At 42.5% G+C, this 20,469-nt stretch overlaps 1 protein-coding gene across 2 annotated transcripts in view; it reads left to right on the plus strand.

Moving 5' to 3' along the window:
• Positions 1–20,469, plus strand: part of RGL1 (ral guanine nucleotide dissociation stimulator like 1) — a 218,595-nt gene that overhangs the window by 44,258 nt on the left and 153,868 nt on the right. For both annotated transcript variants that reach the window (XM_037145679.2, XM_037145680.2), the window contains exon 3: positions 20,141–20,304. In XM_037145679.2, coding sequence (XP_037001574.2) covers positions 20,173–20,304 — 132 coding nt within the window. In that variant the 5' untranslated portion in view covers positions 20,141–20,172. The remainder of the gene's footprint in view (positions 1–20,140; positions 20,305–20,469) is intronic.

The raw sequence follows: 20,469 nt of genomic DNA on the forward strand, positions 1-20,469 counted from the left end.
GTATTTTTATGTATCAGCAATAAGCAAATAGAAACTGGAATAAAAAACAGGATGGTATCGTTTGCAACAGCTTCCAAAGTGTGAAATGCATGAAACCTCTACTCGGATAAACTAGGAACTTTTCTCTGAGAAACTAACCATGCTTGTTGCTTGAAGATTCCGTTTTATTCTTTCACTTCTTTTCAGGTGTGATTTCTAGATTCAATAAAAATCTCAGTAAAATTAATATTGTTGTTGAATAATATAGTTAAAATGCTGCTTCTCTTCAAATTGTTATATAGAATCAATGAATCCCAGTAAACATCCTCAACAGGCTTTCTTATAGAAGTTCCCAAGATGATTCTAAAACTTATATGGAAATCTAAATGCCTAGAATAGCCAAACGATTCTGAAAAATAAGAATGAGGTTAGAGGTCTTCCTATTACTGATTTTGACACACTGTAAAACTACAGTAATCAGTGCAGTGTGTTGCTGGCATCACTTGAGACACATGGATCAATGAAACTCATTAGAGGCCAGAAATAGACCAACATATGTATGGTCAATTGATTTTCAACAGAGATGCCAAGGTAATTCAATATGGAAAAAATGAGTTCTACAAATTCTCCAAAACAACTTATTACCCACACAGAAAAAAACGAACTTCAACCTTACTTTGTCACCCACCAATATTAACGTAAAATGAATCGTAGTCCGAAATGTAAATGCTAAAACTATAAAACTTCTAGAGGAAACTTTTTAATGTTCAGGTAGGCAAAGCATTTTTAGATAGGAAACAAAAACCATGAATAAAATGTTTGAATTGGATAGATCGATGTTTAAAATGTCTGTTCCTCATTAAACACCAGAAAGAAAATGCTCGTGCAAAGGCAAACCTCGTCCTGGGAGATTATCAGTGTGTCTCTGACAAAGGACCACTTTCGAGAATAAATAAAATCCTCCTACCACTCACTAGCAGAACCAACGAACAGTCTACAAGAATGCACAAATTTCAACAGACTCTTCACCAAAGTCATACAGAGATTGTATAGCCATGAAAAGATACTCCATGCCACTTATTAGGGAAACGAAAATTAAAATGACAGTGTGATATCACTGCACATCCATTAGCACATTAGAGTGGCCACCCCTGGGTTCACTGTGGGGTTATTTACAATCACCAAGATGTGGAAGCAGCTGAAGTGTCCATCAGTCAGTGAGTGGGCAAAACAACTATGGGACATTTACACAATGGAATACTACCCAGCTGTAGAAAAGAAGAAAATCTTACCCTTTGTGACAACATGGATGGACCCGGATAACATTATACCAAGTGAAGTTAGCCAGTCAGAGGAACACAAATGCCATATGCTCTCACTCACGTGTGGGACCTAATGAACACACTGAACCGACACTGAAACCGGGGACAGACTCACAGATGGAAGGCAGGCTGACGGCTCTGGGGGTGGTCGGAGGGTGGAGGGACCGAGGACCGAGGGCATGGACAACGGCGTGGCGATCGAGGGGTGGGTGGCGTAGGAGGGCTAAACGGTAATGGAAAAATACAATAATTAAAAAAACATTAGGGTAGAATTAAAATGACCAGAAATACCAACTGTTGGTGAGGAGACGAAGTAACTGGAACTCGGATACCCCACTGATGGGAATGTAAAAGTCTGCAGCCATTTTGGAAAGGAATTTTGGCCGTTTCTCATGAAGTTAGACATATACTTACCACATGACCAAGCAATTCCACACTTACGTATTTATCTAAGAGAAATTAAGGCTTATGTCCACGCAAAGAATCACATACAAATGTCCCTTCTTTTTAAGTAACCCAAACGGGGAACAACACAAATGTCCACCAGTAGGTGAATATGCACATCGAATATTTGGTAACGTCTATTGGCCATCTGTGCGTCTTCTTTGGAGAAGTATCTTTTCATATCTCTTCCCCACTTTTTGGTTGGATTGTTTTTTGTATTGAGTTGTATGAGTCTCTTATGTTTTTGGATACCAACACTTTATCGGATATATAGTTTGTGAATATATTCTCCCGTTCAGCGGCAGGCGGTTTTCAACCATCACCAAGGACACCCTGGCAACCAGGACACCCTGGTGTGCCACCGGAGTTTTAAAACATGTCGCACCTGACTGTTTCGTCAGGGGCGCTGACCTCTTTTCCCTTAGACTGTCACATGAAAAAAATGACAACAGCCAACACAACCATAGTTGTCTAGTTGGAATGAATCAAAATTATACCTGCTTTTGGTCAGATCAGCAAAGAATGTATTTTTTGGTGTGCCGTGGAATTTTAGCAATTAGTTCATGTGTGCCATGAGATGAAAAAGGTTGAAAATTGCTGTAGTCAGTAGACAGTGGAACACTATTCAGCAATAGAAATGAACTTAGACATCCAGCAACGTCGATCAATCTCAAAGTAAGTATAAGTAAAAGAAGTCAGACAAAAAGGCATGGACAATGTATGATATTCAGTGACATAAAACTCCAGAAAAGCGTGCCGTGTATGTTCAGAATGCAGATCCGTGGTGGCCGGGACACCGTGATGGGGGAGACCAGCTGAGAGGGGCATGGGGAATGGTGTCGTGGGGTAAAGAAAACGCCTTGCACTTGGATTTTAGTGTTGATAACTTGCACGTGTACATTTGTCAAGAGTAACAGCATACACCAAAAAGTAAAGCGGAGTATGTAAATCACACTTCGTTAAACGGTCCTTGTGTGCAGTAGGCGCTGTTTTCAGGGCAAGCTCTTGCAGTCTGTGCAGGGAAACTTAATAAAGGTGTCGACAATTTCTTTATTGTCTAAAGCCTTTCTTTGTGTTGGGCACTGTGTCAGACATTCCCTGCATTTATGTTTCAGCTGTGACGGGGTGTAGTGGGTTGAAAGGGAAAAGGAAGTCCTGCAGAGGGATAGAAGGTTTGACCCAGAGGAAGGTGCTGGCACGCGCTGGCCCAGCGGAGAGACCCACGCAGGAGTTGAGCTCCCTTCGCTGCCTTTTCTCCCTAAGAGAGTGAGGGAAACGGAGGGTGAGCGTGTTAGGCCGGCTCAGTGGCTCAAACTGGGACTCATATTTAAAACTGATGTCACCACTGATATGCTGCTTGAGTGTATCTGAAGTCCTGCCTTTCTATTTCAATTTCCTCTCTGGTTATGTGAGACCAGCTATGACAGCCGGTTAGAAATGAAAAGCTGTGATGCCAGATTTTAATTTGGAGAACACAGGATTTATTTTTGATTAATTGGTCCAGTAGGCAGTGGAGTAGAAGCTAAACAACTTTGGAAGTGTGTGGCAAGGAAACAGAGGGAGAGAAATTTAACCAACCTTTACCCAGGCACCCTGTCGACAGATGTCTAGGCCGAATTAACCAATGCACTTATTTCTCAGGTAAGATCTCAAGATTATTTGGACCTGATTTCACTATACTTCATCCTTTTCATGATGTTATAAAGTAACTGGCTTGGGTTTTCAGAGCACACAAAAGAAAAAAAAATAAAACCTCACACTTTTCTTTTTGTGTGGACTCAAGTGGAGACATGGACTGAGTGCCCAGCAGCCGTGATGCTGAACTTGAGATTCACCAGCACATTCATCATTTTGAGTCTATAGTAAGGGTAACAGTGCAAATCTCCCTGGTATCCAGGATCAGTGTCAACCACAGTCAGCCTGGAGCCGTGAATCCAAGGCTGCGCTCACCGGAGCTATAAATCACGAACCCATCGCCCTGCAGAGCAGAAGCACAGGGAAGAAGCCAGTGAGTACTGTAATAGGTTCCACATGCTTTTTAAAGAAAGTCTTAAAAAATAATTAGACTTACAGAGCACCATACTTTTGTAGCAAAAATTTACATATGTGAATAAAAAGTGGAAGAACTGACAATGCCCATTTTTTCTTCTGTTTTCCGCTACTTTTTTAAAAAAGTGGAATAACTTTATTTAGCTCTGGAAGGGCAGAGCTGGGGAAGTGAGATACGTACCAGAGAATGTGAAGTGCAACGTACGTGAAGGGAAGTAGGAAGAAGCAGACTCTCAGCTTTGGTAGCTAAGGAAGCACAGATCCTTTCAGATAACCCCTTTGGCCTGTCCGCTGCTACTTGAGTGCAAAGGGCAAGTGTTTCTCTTTAAGCGTTAAAGTTACAAAGCCAAAAATAAACGTGGCCACAATTCTGTGAAAAAGTTGAGAGGCCATGACAGAATGGAAAGGGAAGCTTTGTTCCAAATCAGACAGATCTGTTTTCAGACTGCCATTCTGCTATGTGACCTTGAGCAATTTGCTTAACTTTTCTGAGCTTCAGTGTTACTTCAATGACAAGTTAATGCCTCCCAGAGTTTTCCCTGTAACACACTTGTGCGTATCTCTCTTCTAACACTCACCTACCCAATCATTTCAAAGCGTATCCGTGAGTGGTATCCTATAGTTTTGAAATACGTTGCTTTCTTCATATGATTGTGGATGTTTCCATGACTTGGATTAAGAACTCTCACCATGAAGGCTGATTAAAGGATGCCACGTGCTTGTTTATCTTCTTCCTGCCTCAGGTACACCTGACACAGTGATGACGCCACAGCTAAGTAAGATGTTGGAGACTTCCCCTTCCCTCCTCTGCAGGGGCTGGGTACAGTTTACGCAAGCTAGCAGTCATGACCCCGGAAGCCTGCCCTTTTGCTGCAGCAAGTCAGATTAGCCCAGCGACCCCATCCACTAGGAAGGCAGGGGTGCTCCGTAGTCTGTTAGCCCAGTTGCTATTGTGCTGAGGTCTGACTCCAAGTCACAGACTCATCGGGTTTCCACTTGGGTTTATTGCAAATAGTGAGGTCGAACTGTGACGGTGAAAAAAGAATGGAGAAAGTGGAAAGTCCTGTAAAGGTTTCGGGAGGGAAAGGTAAAAGAGAAAAGAAACTGCAACCCAGCTGGAGTGAAATGGTGACACAGAATGAAAAGATCCCATTTTCCCTCAGACAGATGCTGAGATGGATTTCAAACTGCCTCTGAAACTAACACTGACGCCCATCCCGGTCCTCAGTCCCATGTCACATCCACCCCTCCTTGGTTGGCATTGAAACTGAGACCTTTCACAAATTTGGCTACCAAATACTGTGTGTGTGGAAAAGGGGTGGATAAAATGGGCCAATTAGACTGCGGCTGCATCTGTTAAAACACTAACCCTTAACCTTAGTGAGGATACAATCTAGGATCAAACACAGAAGCCCTGCAGACGAACACAAGTCACTCAGTGCAGCCTTTGGAAAGACTGCGGTGGCTGGCGGTGCCCTGAGGCCTGATGAGAAGTCCAGGCTTGGCCCTGCGAGGAATATTTGCAGTTCGAAAGGAAAAGTAGGTTCAAATTCAGTGACTATTTCAGATAGCCCAGCAAGGTTCTCACCACAGGCTGAGTTGAAAATACTCCTGACCGTGTTGCTATGCAAAACAGCTTTCACATATGTTTTTGGAAACCCATTTGAGATTTGAGAATAGAATGTGGTTTTCAGTTGTCTTATTTAGGCTTAAGATCTTTTGGTTCAACTCCAAAAACGATGTGAGGTTCTATCTTTAACGCACTGTGCAGGGCACGTACAACACCTGCCTCTCAGGCAACATCGTATGAATGCGGATGCCTTCTCTCTGGTGCACCTACTGAGGTTGACGGGACAGGGGCAAAAAGGAAGTTGGAGTGTCCTTACAGAGTTCACTAAACGACTATTCAAAAACAATTGAAAATAATAATTCCATCTTTTCAAATACCATGACCAACCTAACTGCATTTAGTGACGAAAATGGCGTCCTTGGGTGTCTTCTTTGTGTTCCGTAAGATAGGGCTTTGACGTCTGAGTTCGCTCTGGCCACACAGGCCACCAGGGGATAACCCCACAAGATTCGTGTAAGAGTCAGAGTTGGGACGCAGCATCCCTAGTGGTTTCTCGTTCGTGATTTCATTATCTCTTAGTGATCCTCTGTGTATATGGTCATGGAGCTTTGGGTCTCACATGGGATGGGTTTGCCAAGTTATGTTGCAGGTATAGATTTAGGAAAAGGGCTGAGAAGAAAGTAAAAAATGTAAGTTAGGCTGGGGGAATATTAAACCCATCCCTGTAGCCCCGGCACTACTCACAGGCATTTAGTCTTATTTCAGAGGTCAAGATCAGGGAAGGAACAGCATCGTTAGATGGAAATGAAGATGCTGCTCTGAATGTAAAACTTTCTGCATCTAGTTAGTCTAGCAAATTGGTGTCTGGGTTTTCAGCAGTACCAACTAGATTTAATCATTACTGTGGGAAACTAATCAAGAGTCCTCTGTGTGGAGCAAGATGCTATCTGATGTAATGAAAGCATTATAATTAAGAATACATGGTATATGTAGAAATCATGGTTTCCTTGCTGCTTGGAGACCGAGAGAGGGGCTGAGGGTTGGCTTTGTGCCAGTTCACCAAACATGCCTCTTCCAGAAGCATTTTCTTGAAAGAGAGTTCCCCCACCAGGAGCTGCCATTATCCCATGGCCTAGTAAAATGACTGTAATTAAATAGATTAGATCTCTGGTTTTGGTAACAAAAGATTGAGAACAGACTGCTCTTTAACCCGACATGTGGAAAGGCCAGTCTGTTTGGAAGTCAAAAATGATTTTGTGTATTAACTGATAAACTCAACGGATTTCCTTCCTGGCACCTAACATTTTTCGAAGGAGGGACGGAATCCTTTCTGGAACTCTGATTCCTGGGAAGTCAGGTTTCCAACATTGATGTGATGCTATTTTGTAATAGGAATATTGATCATGGAAGTAGGGCAGCACAGTATGGTGGGGAGGGTGTAACTCTGGGTTATGGCTGGAGAAATGTTCTCCAGCTTGTTCCTTAATCTCATGATCTGAGCTTCTCCTGAGGCTGTTTGGAGGGTGAACTGATGCTTATGAAGTACAAGCCCAGAGCCCAGCACAGGCGAAGGCTAAATTCACTGTGGTGGGCGGATGGGGGATGTTATCCATGTTGCTGTTTTACTGTTAGGACCTACAGGATGGGTCTGACCTGAATCAGCTCGACCATCTTCAATTTGAAGATAAAAGTTAGCCTGTGACTGCTGTAGCAGATGGTGCTCCCTTAATGGTGTTTGCATTTTGCCCTCATTTGGTCAGTTAAAGCTGGAGTCCACAGAATTGTGAAACACTTGTGTCTGTTACAGTCGTGGGATTTACATTCTATCTCATTTTAGCTGACGTAATCAGTGAGATTTTTATCATAATAAAAATGCCGGCCGTAAACTTTTAGTTTAATTTTTCTTTTGTTTCCCTTGCCTGAGAAGATATATCAGAAAAAATATTGCTGTGAGAAATGTTTGATATTTTACTGCCTATGTCATAGACTGTCTTTACTCCATTATATGTTCTTGCCTCCTTTGTCAAATATTAATTAACCATAAATGTGTGGGTTTATTTCTGGGCTTTCTATTCTGTTCCATTGATCTGTATGTCTGTTTTTATGTCAGTACCATGCTTTCTGATTACTGTGGCCTTATAGTATAGTTTGATATCAGGTAGCATAATTCCTCCAAATTTCTTCTTTCTTAAGATTGCTGTAGATATTCAGGGTCTTTTGGGGTTCCATATAAATTTTTGAAATATTTGTTTCAATTTTTGGAAATACACCATTGATATTTTGATAGGAATTGCATTGAGTCTATAGATCGCTTTGGGTAGTGTGGACAATTTAATGATGATAATTCTTTGTATCTGTGAGCATGGTATAGCTTCCAGTTATTTATATCTTCTGTAGTATCTTATAATTTCTGAGTATAGGTCTTTTACATCCTGGGTTAAATTTGTTCTTTGGTAGTTTTTTGGTGCAGTTGTAAATAGGATTATTTTCTTAGTTTTCCTTTATGATAGTTCATTATTGGTATATAAAATGCAACTGGTTTTTGAATATTTATTTTCCATCCTGCTACTTTGCTGAAATCATTTGTCAGTTCTAGTAGGGCTTTTTTGTTTGGTGGAATATTTAGGGTTCTCTATATACAGTATCATGTAATCTACAAGTAATGACAGTTTTACTTCTTCATTTCCAATTTTGATGCCTTTTATTTCTTCTTGTCTGATTGCTGTGGCTAGTACTTCCAGTACTATGTTGAATAAGAGTGGTGAAAGAGCACATGCTTTCTTGTTCCCAGTCTTAAAAGAAATGCTTTTAGTTTTCACCTATTGAATATGATGTTGACTGTGAGCTTTTATTATGCTAAAGTATGTACCCTATGTTTCCACTTTGCTGACAGTTTTTATTATAAATGGTTGCTGGATTTTATCAAATGCTTGTTTTTGCATCTATTAATCTATCATGTGATCTTATCCTTCATTTTGTTTATGTGGTGTATTATATTTTTGATTTGCAGATATTGTACCAACTTTGTATTCCTGGAATAAATCCCATTTGATCATGGTGTATGATCTTTTTGCTGTTTTGCTGGATCCAGTTTACTAATATTTTGTTGAGGATTTTACAATAGCCTCTATGTTCATCATGGATATTGGTCTACCATCAACAAAGTAAAAAGGCAGTCCACTGAATGGGAAAGCATAGTTACCAATGATATACCTAATAAGGGGGTAACATCCGAAATTTACAAAGAATTTATAAAACTCAACACCAAAAAAAGAAAAAGCCCAATTCTATTAAAAACTGGGCAAAAGCACCTGAAGAGACATCTCTCTAAAGAGGACACACAGATGGCCAATAGACATGAGAAGATGCTCCATGTCACAATAATCAGAGACGTGCATATTAAAACCCCAATGAGATATTTCCTCACACCCATCAGAATGGCTGTTATCAAGTCAAAAGGCAACAGCTGTGGGTGGGGTTGTGGAGAAAAGGGAGCCCTCCTGCACTGTTGGTAGGAATGCAGACTGGTGCAGCCACTGTGGGAAACAGTACAGAGTCTCCTCAAGAAATTAAAAACCGAACTGTGTTATGATGCAGGGATTCCAGTTCTGGGAATATATCTGAAAAAAATCCAAGACACTAATTTGAAAGAATATATGCACCCCTATGTTCATTGTAGCATTATTTACAATAGGCAAGGTTTGGAAGCAGCTCAAGTGTCCATCCGTGGATGAATGGATGAAAAAGTTGTGGAGCATTTACACAGTGGGATACTTACTCAGCCACGGAAAGGAAGGAAATCTTACCTTGTGGGGTAGGGTGGATTGACCTGGAGAGTATTCTGCTAAGTGAAATAAGCCAGTCAGAGAAAGAGAAGGACCATATGATCTCACCTATATGTGGAATCTAGTGAACAAAATAAACTAAGGAACAGAATGGAAGTATAGATACAGAGGACAAACTGAAAGCTTTCAGAAGGGGCTGGGAGGCTAGGTGAAACAGGTGAAGCAATTAAGCAAAAAAAAAAAAAAAAAAAGATCCCCTCATAGGCACAGACAACAATATGGTGGTTACCAGAGGGAAAGGGGGTTGGGGGAGGCTCGAGAGGGTAAAAGGGGGGGCAAACGATGGTGGAAGGAGACTTGCCTTTTTGTTGTGACCATGCATTACAATATACAGATGATGTGTTTTACAATCGTACACTTGAAATGTATATCATTTTATTAACTAATGTCACCCCAGTAAATTCAACCACGATTTTAAAAAATGCAGGCCATAAAGAATTTAGCCCCTGAGAAGTCTGTCTCCCTTAGAATACTCGGGGACTCCTCCAACTCGGCCTCCGCTCTGCGCAGGTGTCCTCTCCCTCCCCCACGTCTGTGCTGCAGCTTTGCTCCGGCTCCAGCTGCGGCTGCGCGAGACCGGGAAGGGAGCCCAGCTGCTTTCCTTGTGCTGGCACTCTGTGCTGAGCAGGAATTGCTGGGCAAAAGAGCAGCGTTTCTCCAGAGAGGTTCACGAGGGGAGTGCAAACCCAGTCTGGGTTGGGGTTTTTGGGGTTTTTTTTGAGTTACTATGAAAAACTCCTGCCAAATACTATCAGTGAGAGGGAAAAAGTACACAAAGTCTGAAGTGCAATTGGACCAGCCTCTTAAAAAAATATCAACTTGAATGGAGCAGGAATGTTTTGCACTTCTTTAATTTTCTACGCTGAACGGGAGACAGCTGCACTCAGAAAGTCACTTCTGACTGCAGCCTCTCTCCTGCAGCCTTGCTGTCTTGAGTGAGACAGTGCATAGTTAAAATGCCTTTGAAAATGATTGCCCAATGACTGACATTTGTTCCAAGTACATCATAATGGTAAAGGCTTAATCTTTTAATCCAGTGAAGTTTTTTACCCAGTGGCAAGAAAATAAAATAATTTTTAAAAAAGAGATGATTGAGCTTTTAAAAAAAATGGAAGCAATGAATTTCTGTCCAGTCTTGCTCCCAGAAAGCTGGCAGTCCAGCAGGGGAGACCAGAGTTAGGTGAGGAAAGCAAATAGACTGGAATGCTGCTGAGATTCCAAAGAGGGAGGGTACGGAGGTTCTGCTTACCTCCTGCTGCAGCGACACAGGCCGTCACTTTAAATGCAGCCCACTCCTAGTATTGCTGTGCAAGGATTTGAAGTGTCCCCTTTCCTGGGGCAAATACTGCCCAGGGCTAGGAAACTGTCCACGCTGCGGCTTCCTGGCGTCCTTTCCATCTGATCGATGTCCGTCTGTGTCTCCGTCTTTATCTGCACCCTGGATTCCTGGACGCCGGAGAGTGGCTTCTGTCCTGTGTTCAGGAAGAATTGACTGGTGAACTCACCCAAACGCAGCCCCCACAATCGGGAAGGCTGACTCTTAAGACCTTCCTAGATCCCCCAATTTTTAAATATCACCGTTGCAATCATTGTCAGAGACGTCTATCACTGAACCGCATGTGGATTCCAAGGACTGGTGAGCACCCCAAACACCAGGTTTACAAAGCCCAACCAAACATGCAGGGACTACGCGTTGGAGAATTTTATGCTGTTCTCGAATACTCAAAATTCAGATGTTACATCCATGAATGCCAAGGGACTATTATAATATGTTTTGCTTGTTCAACTTTTCAATAAGGCATAATGTGGGAATAAGCACAATATATGAAACAGAACTCACAGCATTGTTTAGAAGCGTAAGTCCCTCAGCTTGACTGGAAAAATACTTTCTACATTTGGAAATGCTTTGTTTTACAAATGTAAGGGGTCTCAGCAGTCTTATGATCTGTGTATTCATATTAAAGATGAGTTAACTGAGGCCAAGGAAAGTGAACCGGTTTGCCCAAGGAATACACAGAGAATTTACTGTAGCTTCATGATTTGAACCCAGCCTTCTGACAGGAATTTCAGTGCTTTTTGCAGTGAGCTGTTCTGAACCTCTGAGTACATGCAAAGACTGTTCTTGATGGATAGACTTTTAGGTGGAGGAGTTGAGGATAACAGGAGATGAGCACAAACAAACCTGTCTTATCTACATAGGACCCCAGGTCATTAAGAGGAAGAATGAGGATGAGAGAAGATAGGAGAAAAGAAATTGCAAAAATATCAGTATCACTGAAAGATACTGGAGAAGGGCAAATGCCAGGCATTTTCAAGATCAGGAGAAATCTGAGTTGAGTTAAAAAAAAATTCTTCAGGCAGAAGTGAGAGTTTATGTGTGCCAAGAGAATAAGGCAGAAATACTGTATTGTCAACGTATATGGTGGAACCTGCTGGGGCAGAAGGAAAAGTATGGACCTAACAGGTAACGACAACAAACACCTAGTAGTTCCAGTAAGGTTCAGAATATTAAACACTTTAAAAAATATATTTTATTGATTATGCTATTACAGTTGTTCCATTTTTTCTCCCCTTTATTTCCCTCCACCCTGTACCCACCACTCACCATCATTCCCCAACCTCAGTTCACGTCCATGGGTCGTACATATAAGTTCTTAGGCTTCTCCATTTCTTATACTGTTCTTAACCTCCTGCTGTCTATTTTATTCCTACCATTTATGCTTCTTATTCCCTGTGCCTTTTACCCCATTGTCCCCCCAAACTCTCCCTGCTGATAGCACTCCGTGTGATCTCTATTTCTGTGAATCTGTTCCTGTTCTAGTTGTTTGCTTAGTTCATTTTTGTTTTTGTTTTTGTTATTTATTTATTTATTTATTTATTTTTTATTTTTTTTATTGATTATGCTGTTACAGTTGTTCTATTCCCCCCTTCATTCCCCTCCACCCTACCCCTCATCCCCACCATTACCCCCCCTTTAGTTTATGACCATGTGTCTCAAGTCTTTTAGATTCTATATTTCCCATGCTATTCTTGCCCCCCCCATCTATTTTCTATCTACTGTCTATGCTACTTATTTTCTGTACCTTCTCCCCCCTTCTCCTCCTCCCACTTCCCTGTTGCTAACCCTCCTTGAGATCTTCATTTCTATGTTTCCACTCCTGATCTAGCTGTCCTTTTAGTTTGCTTTCGTTTTAGGTGTGGTTGTTAATAACTGTGAGTTTGTTGTCCTTTCACTGTTCATGTTTCTTTAACTTCTTTTTCTTAGATAAGTCCCTTTAACATTTCATATAATAAGGGCTTGGTGATGATGAACTCCTTGAATTTGATCTTATCTGAGAAGCACTTTATCTGTCCTTCCATTTTAAATGAAAGTTTTGCTGGATAGAGCAATCTTGGTTGTAGGTCTTTAGATTTCATGACTTGGAATACCTCTTTCCAGCCCCTTCTTGCCTGTAAGGTCTCTTTTGAGAAATCCTCTGACAGTCTGATGGGGACTCCTTTATAGGTGACTGTCCCCTTAGCTCTTGCTGCTTCTAGGATTCTCTCCTTCATTTTAATTTTGGCTAATGTAATTATGATGTGCCTTGGTGTGTTCCTTCTTGGGTCCAACTTCTTTGGGACTCTCTGAGCTTCCTGGATTTCCTGGAAGTCTATTTCCTTTGCCAGATTGGGGAAATTCTCCTTTATTATTTGTTCAAATAAGTTTTCCACTGGTGGCTGTGCCTTTCCCCCTTCTGGTACCCCTATAATTCGGATGTTGGAGCATTTAAAGATGTCCTGGAGGTTCCTAAGACTCTCCTCATTTCTTTGAATTCTTGCTTCTTCACTCTTTTCTGTTTGGCCATTATTTGCTTTCTTCTGGTCCACTCCATTGATTTGAGTCCCAGTTTCCTTTTCATTGCTATTGGTGTCCTGTGCAATTCCATTCATTTCAATTAGTTTCGCCTTCATATATTTGTCTAATTTGTCGGTATAATCAACCAGTTCTGTGAGGATCCTGATCACCAATGTTTTAAACTGTGCGTCTGTGAGTTTTGCTATTTCTTCATCGCTTAGATCTATTGGCTCTGGGGCTCTGAGATCCTCCTGCGCCATTCTTGGTCTGTTCGGGCCCTTTAAGTGAGAAGGGGCACCTTGGATTCCCAGGTCGCTGGGTTGTGACGCTGTATGTGGGGGCGTGGCCAGAGCGGGGAAATGGCGACCCCCTCTGCCGCTTCTCACAGCTGGGTGCGGAGGAGCAGAGCCTTAGGTGGTTCACCTGGGCCGGGCCACTCAGAGTCGCTGGGGTATGTGGAGGTGGGGTCAGAGCAGGGAAATGGCGGCGCCCTCCACTGCCGCTTGCCGTGGGGACCTGCCGGCCCGGTCCAACCGCCCACTCCCTTGCCTGTCCACCCGCGCACAAATGTGCAACCTCAGTCAACACGCAGCCCCGCTGCCCCGCTGTCTCCCCCGAGGTCGCTCGCCTGGTCGCTCGCTCAGTCGCTCACTAGGTCCAACCCTGCGCCTGGATTCCGCGCATCTGACTGAGTTTTCCTGTGCAACCCCGCTCCGCCAGCCGCTGGTTTCGCCCCTTACCAGTCAGGCTGAAGAATTTGTTGTTAACGGACTTCCGAAAAGTTCAATTTTCTGTGTTCTGGCTGTGTTTTCTGTTGCTAATATTTAGTTTTCTCTAATCTTGGTTGTGTGAGAAGGCACGGTACATCCACCTATGCCTCCATCTTGGCGGAAGTCCTCTGTTTTTGTTATTTTAGGTTTGGGTGTTGATAGTTGTCATTTTACTGTTCATATTTTTGATCTTCTTTTTCTTAGATAAGTCCTTTTAACATTTCATGTAATAAGGGCTTGGTGATGTTGAACTCCATTAACTGACCTTATCCAAGAAGCGCTGTATCTGCCCTTCCATTCTAAAGGATAGCTTTGCTGATAGAGTCACCTTGGATGTAGGACCTTGCCTTTCATGACTTCAATTACTTCTTTCTAGCCCCTTCTTGCCTGCAAGGTTTCTTTTGAGAACTAAGCAGATAGTCTATGGGAACTCTTTTGTAGGTAACTGTCTCCTTCTTTCTTGCTGCTTTTAAGATTCTCTTCTCTTTAATCTTGGGTAACTTAATTATGATGTGTCTTGGTGTGTGCTTCCTTGGGTACAACTTGTTTGGGACTCTGAGCTTCCTGGATTTCCTGGAAGTCTATTTCCATTGCTAGATTGGGGCAATTCTCTTTTATTATGTTTTCAAATGATGTTTCTAATTTCTTGCTCTTCCTCTTCTCCTTATGGCACTCCTCTGATTCAGATGTTGGAACATTTAGAGTTGTCCTGGAGTTTCCTAAGCTTCTCCTCATTTTTTAAAATTCTTATTTCTTCATTCTGTTCTGGTTGAATGTTTATTTCTTCCTTCTAGTCCAAACCTTGATTTGGTCCTGGTTTCCTTCCTGTCACTGTTGGTTCTCTGTACATTTTCCTTTATTTCAATTTCCATAGCTTTCACTTTTTCCTCTATTTTGTGACCATACTCAATCATTTTTGTGAGCATCCTGATTATTAGTGTTTTGAACTCTGTATCTGATAGGTTGACTATCTCTTCATCGCTTAGTTGTATTTTTCCTGGAGCTTTGATCTGTTCTTTTATTTGGGCCTTATTTTGTGTGTGTGTGTTGCTGTGCCTGTTATGTGGTAAGGGGTGGAGCTTTAGTATTCACCAGGGCGGGGCAACCACATCTGTGTTGTGATGCTGTAATTGGGGGAGGGGTTCAAAAGGGAACAATGCCCCTTGTTCTGCTCTCTGCTGGCTTTCAATCACTTCCACACTGCCCACAAGCAAATTGGGTTCTTCTGATGCTGATTCCTGGGTGGGTGGTTTTGTGTATGTTCTAGGACCCTGTGAGTCTTTCCAATGAACTCTCCTGTGTGGCAAGGAGTTTCTTCTGCTGCCTCAACCCCCACAGGTTTTTACAGCCAGCGGTTTGACGCTTTATTTGTCCTACTGGAACCCTTGGTTGTGCGGTCTGTCTTGTTCCCAAGTTGTTCCTCCTGGTTATCCACACACAAATGTGGGACTGCCTGGTCCACCAGCTGCTGCCTTGCCTCGAGTCCTCTCTGACTGGCTGCTGTCTCTGCCTCTCCTGCTGGTCTGGATGAATGTTTCTTCTTTAACTCCTTGGGTGTCTGACTTCCATACAGTTTGATTTTCTGGTAGTTTGGGTTATTTTTTGTTTCTAAATTTGTTGTTGTCCCATACTATTTATTGGTTGTACAAAGAAGCACAATGTATCTATCTATGCCTGCATCATGGCTCACTTTTTTTTTCTTTCAAAAAGTTTATAAAGAGGAGAGGGAAAAGGAAAAGATAATGATTTAGAGGGCTGTCTCATACATTTTTTACTATCATCAGAAGGAAAGTCAAATTTGGTAAAGTACAGATTGATTTATCAAAATCCAGCATGGGGATTAATACAATACACGTAGATTTCAGTGAAATTATGCTCTAGCACTTAATTTGAAGTTATGTTTCAAAAATATTAATGGGAGTTATGGCTAATTTTTAATCCAACGGCAAGCACTAATAATGCTAAAGTTTTGTGTTCCTCAAATGTCACTTATACTTACAACTTTAACATTAGCCCCCGAGAAGCTACTCATTTACTTTTAGTACGTAATGTCATTTAGGACAAGAAGCTGTCAACTGAGTCCTCTGTGATGACCATAGAACATGTTATGGCCATCAGTCAGTGATTATTTTGGAAGGGATGGGAGAAATGCTATTATTCTATGTTATACATATTATATCACAAGCATAGAGTGGTAAATATATTAAAAAGAAAATATACACCTTAACAGTGTAAATTTTAAAGTTAAAACATTCCTTAAGGAAGTACTTTCTCATTAATAATCATATCATTGTTTTGATTATTTATATAATCATAATCAAATTACTATTTCCACCACTTTCTGTTGTCAGTTTCTATTGAGCTCTCCCACCTCCCTTCCGTTCCATCAAACCTGCCTTCCTGGTTCGTCTACTTCTCTCTTTCATGCAGTGGAAGCAGTGGGTCATCTCAGTCCTTTTACACTAAAAAAACAAACCCAGTTCTCAAGCAATTGTATTTTAAACTTCGGAGCAAGATCTTGCTTCTCTGTTCTCTGGCTGGATGTGCCTTTGTGTACACACAGCTTCCTTTCCCCACCTCACCTCCAACTTAAGGACGATCAAGTGGTTTTAAAAAAAGATTCTGCAGTGGTATTGGGTGTTTTATTTTTTGATTTTTTAAAAGATTTTATTTATCTTTACAGGGGAATGGAAAAGAAGAGGGAGAGAAACATCAATGTATGGTTGCCTCTCATGCGTCCCCTGCTGGGAATTGGCCTGCAACCCAGGCATGTGCCCTGACTGGGAATTGAACCAACTGCGATCCTCTGGTTCGCAGGCCCACACTCAATCCACTGAGCCACACCAGCCAGGGCAGATATTGAGTGTTTTAGATTGACAGTTATTCAAAACCGATTTCCACAAGAGCTCCTAAGGCCTATGGTATTTTAGATCAGTTATTAAGTAGAACTGAAGAGTCTGCCTTTTAGATTTACAGTGGTTTCACCTTGCCTGGCGAAGGAGCTTGTGTTGGTGGTATTTGTGTGTAACTTGGCTTGTAAGCCTTCAGCTCTAAGACACGCAGCACGTCAGAGGCAGAGACGGTCTACATATTCCCCCTGCCTGCTAATAAAAAATGGCTCCAGTACATAGACTTCTAGGGAAATAGATAGGAAACCTATAATGCGTGAATTGTTTAAAGAAGGTATGGAGTGAAACTTCAGATTTGAAGGGGAAAAGGGGAGGCCAGTTGCAAGATGGGCTATATATGTGGGGCCCAGTGTGAAATGAGAAAGCAGGGCTAATTGCTCAATAATTAAGGATTTCAATACAGTGACAACAGAACACTCAACCAAGCGTGGGGCTCTTCTGAGCCCCAGGCCCTGTGTGGTCACACTCACAGGTCACACTCACAAAGCCTGCCCTGGCCAGAAGTTGACATGAGAGTAAAAAGAAAAGGGGTGGTCTGTATCCCCATGTCTCTCTCTCACTTTCTATCCCACTCTCATCTATGGGAGAGATACGACCGTCTCTCAGGGGGACACTGTTGTGCCAGTGAGCTAAATGCTGACACTTGAACTCTTGTTCCAGGGGGAGGGGCATAAGAGAGGGGTTGTGTTACACCAGCACTGGGGTCAGGGTGAGGGTGGAAGGACTTCTGGACTGACCTAGGGCAGAGAGCATTACTGGGGAACTCCACAACTTCTAAGCAGTGTATTAAAGCTGCTCATCTTCTCTGAATCTAATCTTTCATTGCTGTAAACTGGTAATAGCCTCCTTACAGGGTTATTGTATGGATTAAAGATGATGTGGAAAATACCTAGCACCGTGGCCGGTATGCAGTGGGAGCTCAATGTATGTTGCATATATAGTCTTTTGTGAGTGAAGAGATGTATTGGGTGAGAATGGGTGGAAAGGCCTCACCTCTCAGATAGGGTGGAGGATCTCAAAATGCTTGAAGAGCCTCGTAAGAGCTGGCTGCCTCTCTTCATCCATCTTTAGTTTTCCCAGAGCTTTGGAATGGTCGAAAACTCAGAATTGCATCTTCTTCCCAAATAGGATAAGGAACAATCTGGGAAGTCAGTACACAGCAGAGTTCAGTCTCCAACACTGACAGTTTGCCAACTTTCACCCACACTGCAGAGATGAGAAGGCAGCTGTGGGCAGACTGTAGAGTAAGAGCCGTGGGGTCACTGGGGTACATTAGGCTTAAAGGCGCCCCATTGTTCACCCTGAGATTTTGTAGTTTGCTGATTTTATCCAGTTACATTTCCATGACATACAAAGGACACAGCCAAACCATTTAATGTAGTCTTCCCACTTGGTTTTGATTTATTATTTGTTGTTTACAGTATTATCTCCAGTAACAACAATGGAATTTCCTTCCCTACTAATCTGGCCTGTTTCCATTTTGCCTGTTTATTTTTATTTATTTATTTATTTTGGACGGAAACCGCAGGATCTCAGCATGACTCTGCTTTGTTTATTTCCTTGCGTGTATGTGTCAGGATCATTTATTAGAATGGCAGAATTTTGTTCGTTAATTATAAAGTCTCTGTTTCCTGGTTCCTCGTGGGAGTGCAGTAAGTGCTCCAGCTTTCTTCCGACTGCACATGGGCTTTGGTTAGCAGCTTCCTCATCATTGTTCTGCAGGCGGATGACTTGCTCTCCGTGGCTTACAGATGAAACATGTGAGGCGGGGAAGTGACTCCGCAGCACAAGATCCTTCTCTTGAATCCTCTGACTTACCCACACTGCCCGACTCAGCAATGCTGATTTCCACTTACTTTGATTTAGGCAGTAGGTCAAGTGAGCAGAAGGCCTGCTTTTTGCAGACATGCTCAATTGCTCAAGGACGTGTGCATGAAAACTACTCTGTTGTTAAGTAATTGCAGCTTGCAGTGTTCGCTGCTTAGTAGTGTTGATGAATGTTAGACTTGGCCCTTTCTTGTGAAGAGCTTCCAGCCCACTAAGTCAATAAAGATGTTAAAGAGAACAGGTCACTTGACTTCTAAATCTGTTATTTGAGTATATTACATTCTGTCCCCTCATTTTCACCGCATCCTCATGATTTACTGAATTAACCAATTCATCAAACATTTACTTAGTACTTATTCTGTAAATGACACCATGTCTAGTGTCAAGATGCTTAGAAGACCAGACTGTGGACATCAAGTTGAGAGCAAATAAATCTAACAAAGTGTTATACTGACAGGGTAGAAATCTGTCCAGAGCATGTGAAGAGATTAACGAAGGAGGAGTCCTCATTCTCTTGGAGGTGGGGTGGAGGGCTGGTGTCACAAACAAAGGCAAAAGGTACTGGATGTAGTTGAGATCCCTCAGTACTTTCCAAAGGCTGACTCGGAGTGGCTGAGGGGGCAGGATGGTGTGGTGGGAGGAGGGAGGCGAGGAAGCCAGACGCAAGGGCCATGGATGTCACATGAAGGAGTTTGGGTTTTATTTTCTGGGAAGAGTTTCAGGTAGGTAGAGCTTCATTATTAGATTTGCTTTTTAGAACAATTCCCCGGAGAAGGGTAGCTTCACGGGGACTTGACTGGAGGTGAGGAGATTCCTTAGGACAGTATGGCACAGAGCAGGCATGATGTGATTCTGAGTAAGCCAGTGGCAGATGGGAAGATAGCAAGGAAGCAGACTTGATGGAATAGATATCAAGTTTTAAATATTGTCTTCGCAGCAACTGCTGATGAAACTGGAGCTCAGGAAGTAACGCTGCCAATGGGTAGCAAAGAGGACCGTCTTCCGAGCTTCCACTGCAGTTCGGAAACGGGGCTAGTGTGGCATTTTGCACACTGTGCTGCAATACTCTATACTGTGATCACTTGTTTACAACCCTGGCCCTTTCTGCCCCGACACACTAAGCTTCTTAAGGTCAAGAGCCAAACTGCCGCATTATTTGTGCATGCTCAGCGTGAAGTCTCATACAGACAGGCCCTCAACAGCTGCTTGATGCCACAGCCAGTGCTTCTCCTACATGTGAAATACAAAAATATCACGCAAGCTTGTCTTACATCCACCAGTTCCCGTCTCTCCTCCTGAAGGGACCAGAACAGAGGGACAGGAAGATACAATAGACAATGCTTCTCACTTAGCTTTAAAATTTATATCCCTTCATCTATCACCAAAACGTGTGTCTACCTCCAGAAGCTGGTGCTAAAATACCAGTAACAAATATTTAAAACATAAAAAGTGACCATAAAAGTTGATGATTCTGTGATACTCTCTCCAATGGTCTCATTATTCACAAACCGAATAAGATAATTTGCTTTCATATCTCTTTTTACGTTACTTGATGTTTTCACCTGTATCTCACTTTCTTCCTCCACACAGGTTCGTAATGCCTCCTGCCTGGCTCTTTCAGGATGGAGGGGCAGCCCGTGGCAGAGCCTACTGAATCGGTGTCTAAATTCAAACCTTCCACCAGGGTGGAGAGTGCAGCACACTGGCTGGAGGACGATCATGCTCGAATATGGGACGTTTTAAAGACCGAGGAGGTAAGGCACCCTAAATAACAGTTGATGCAACGATGGGTTTTCTCACACCTTGAAGCCATGGATTCTTAGTGTAGCCAGTATCACTGGCCAGCTTGGAAAAGAGGAAGTCAGGGTTGTGCCCCTTGGACAGTAATAACCCAAAGGGATTCAGCCAAAGCAGGTAGC

The sequence above is a fragment of the Artibeus jamaicensis genome, unplaced genomic scaffold (assembly GCF_021234435.1).
Source record: "Artibeus jamaicensis isolate MK-2021 breed Jamaican fruit bat unplaced genomic scaffold, CSHL_Jam_final contig_327, whole genome shotgun sequence".
Taxonomy (NCBI): Eukaryota; Metazoa; Chordata; class Mammalia; order Chiroptera; family Phyllostomidae; genus Artibeus; species Artibeus jamaicensis.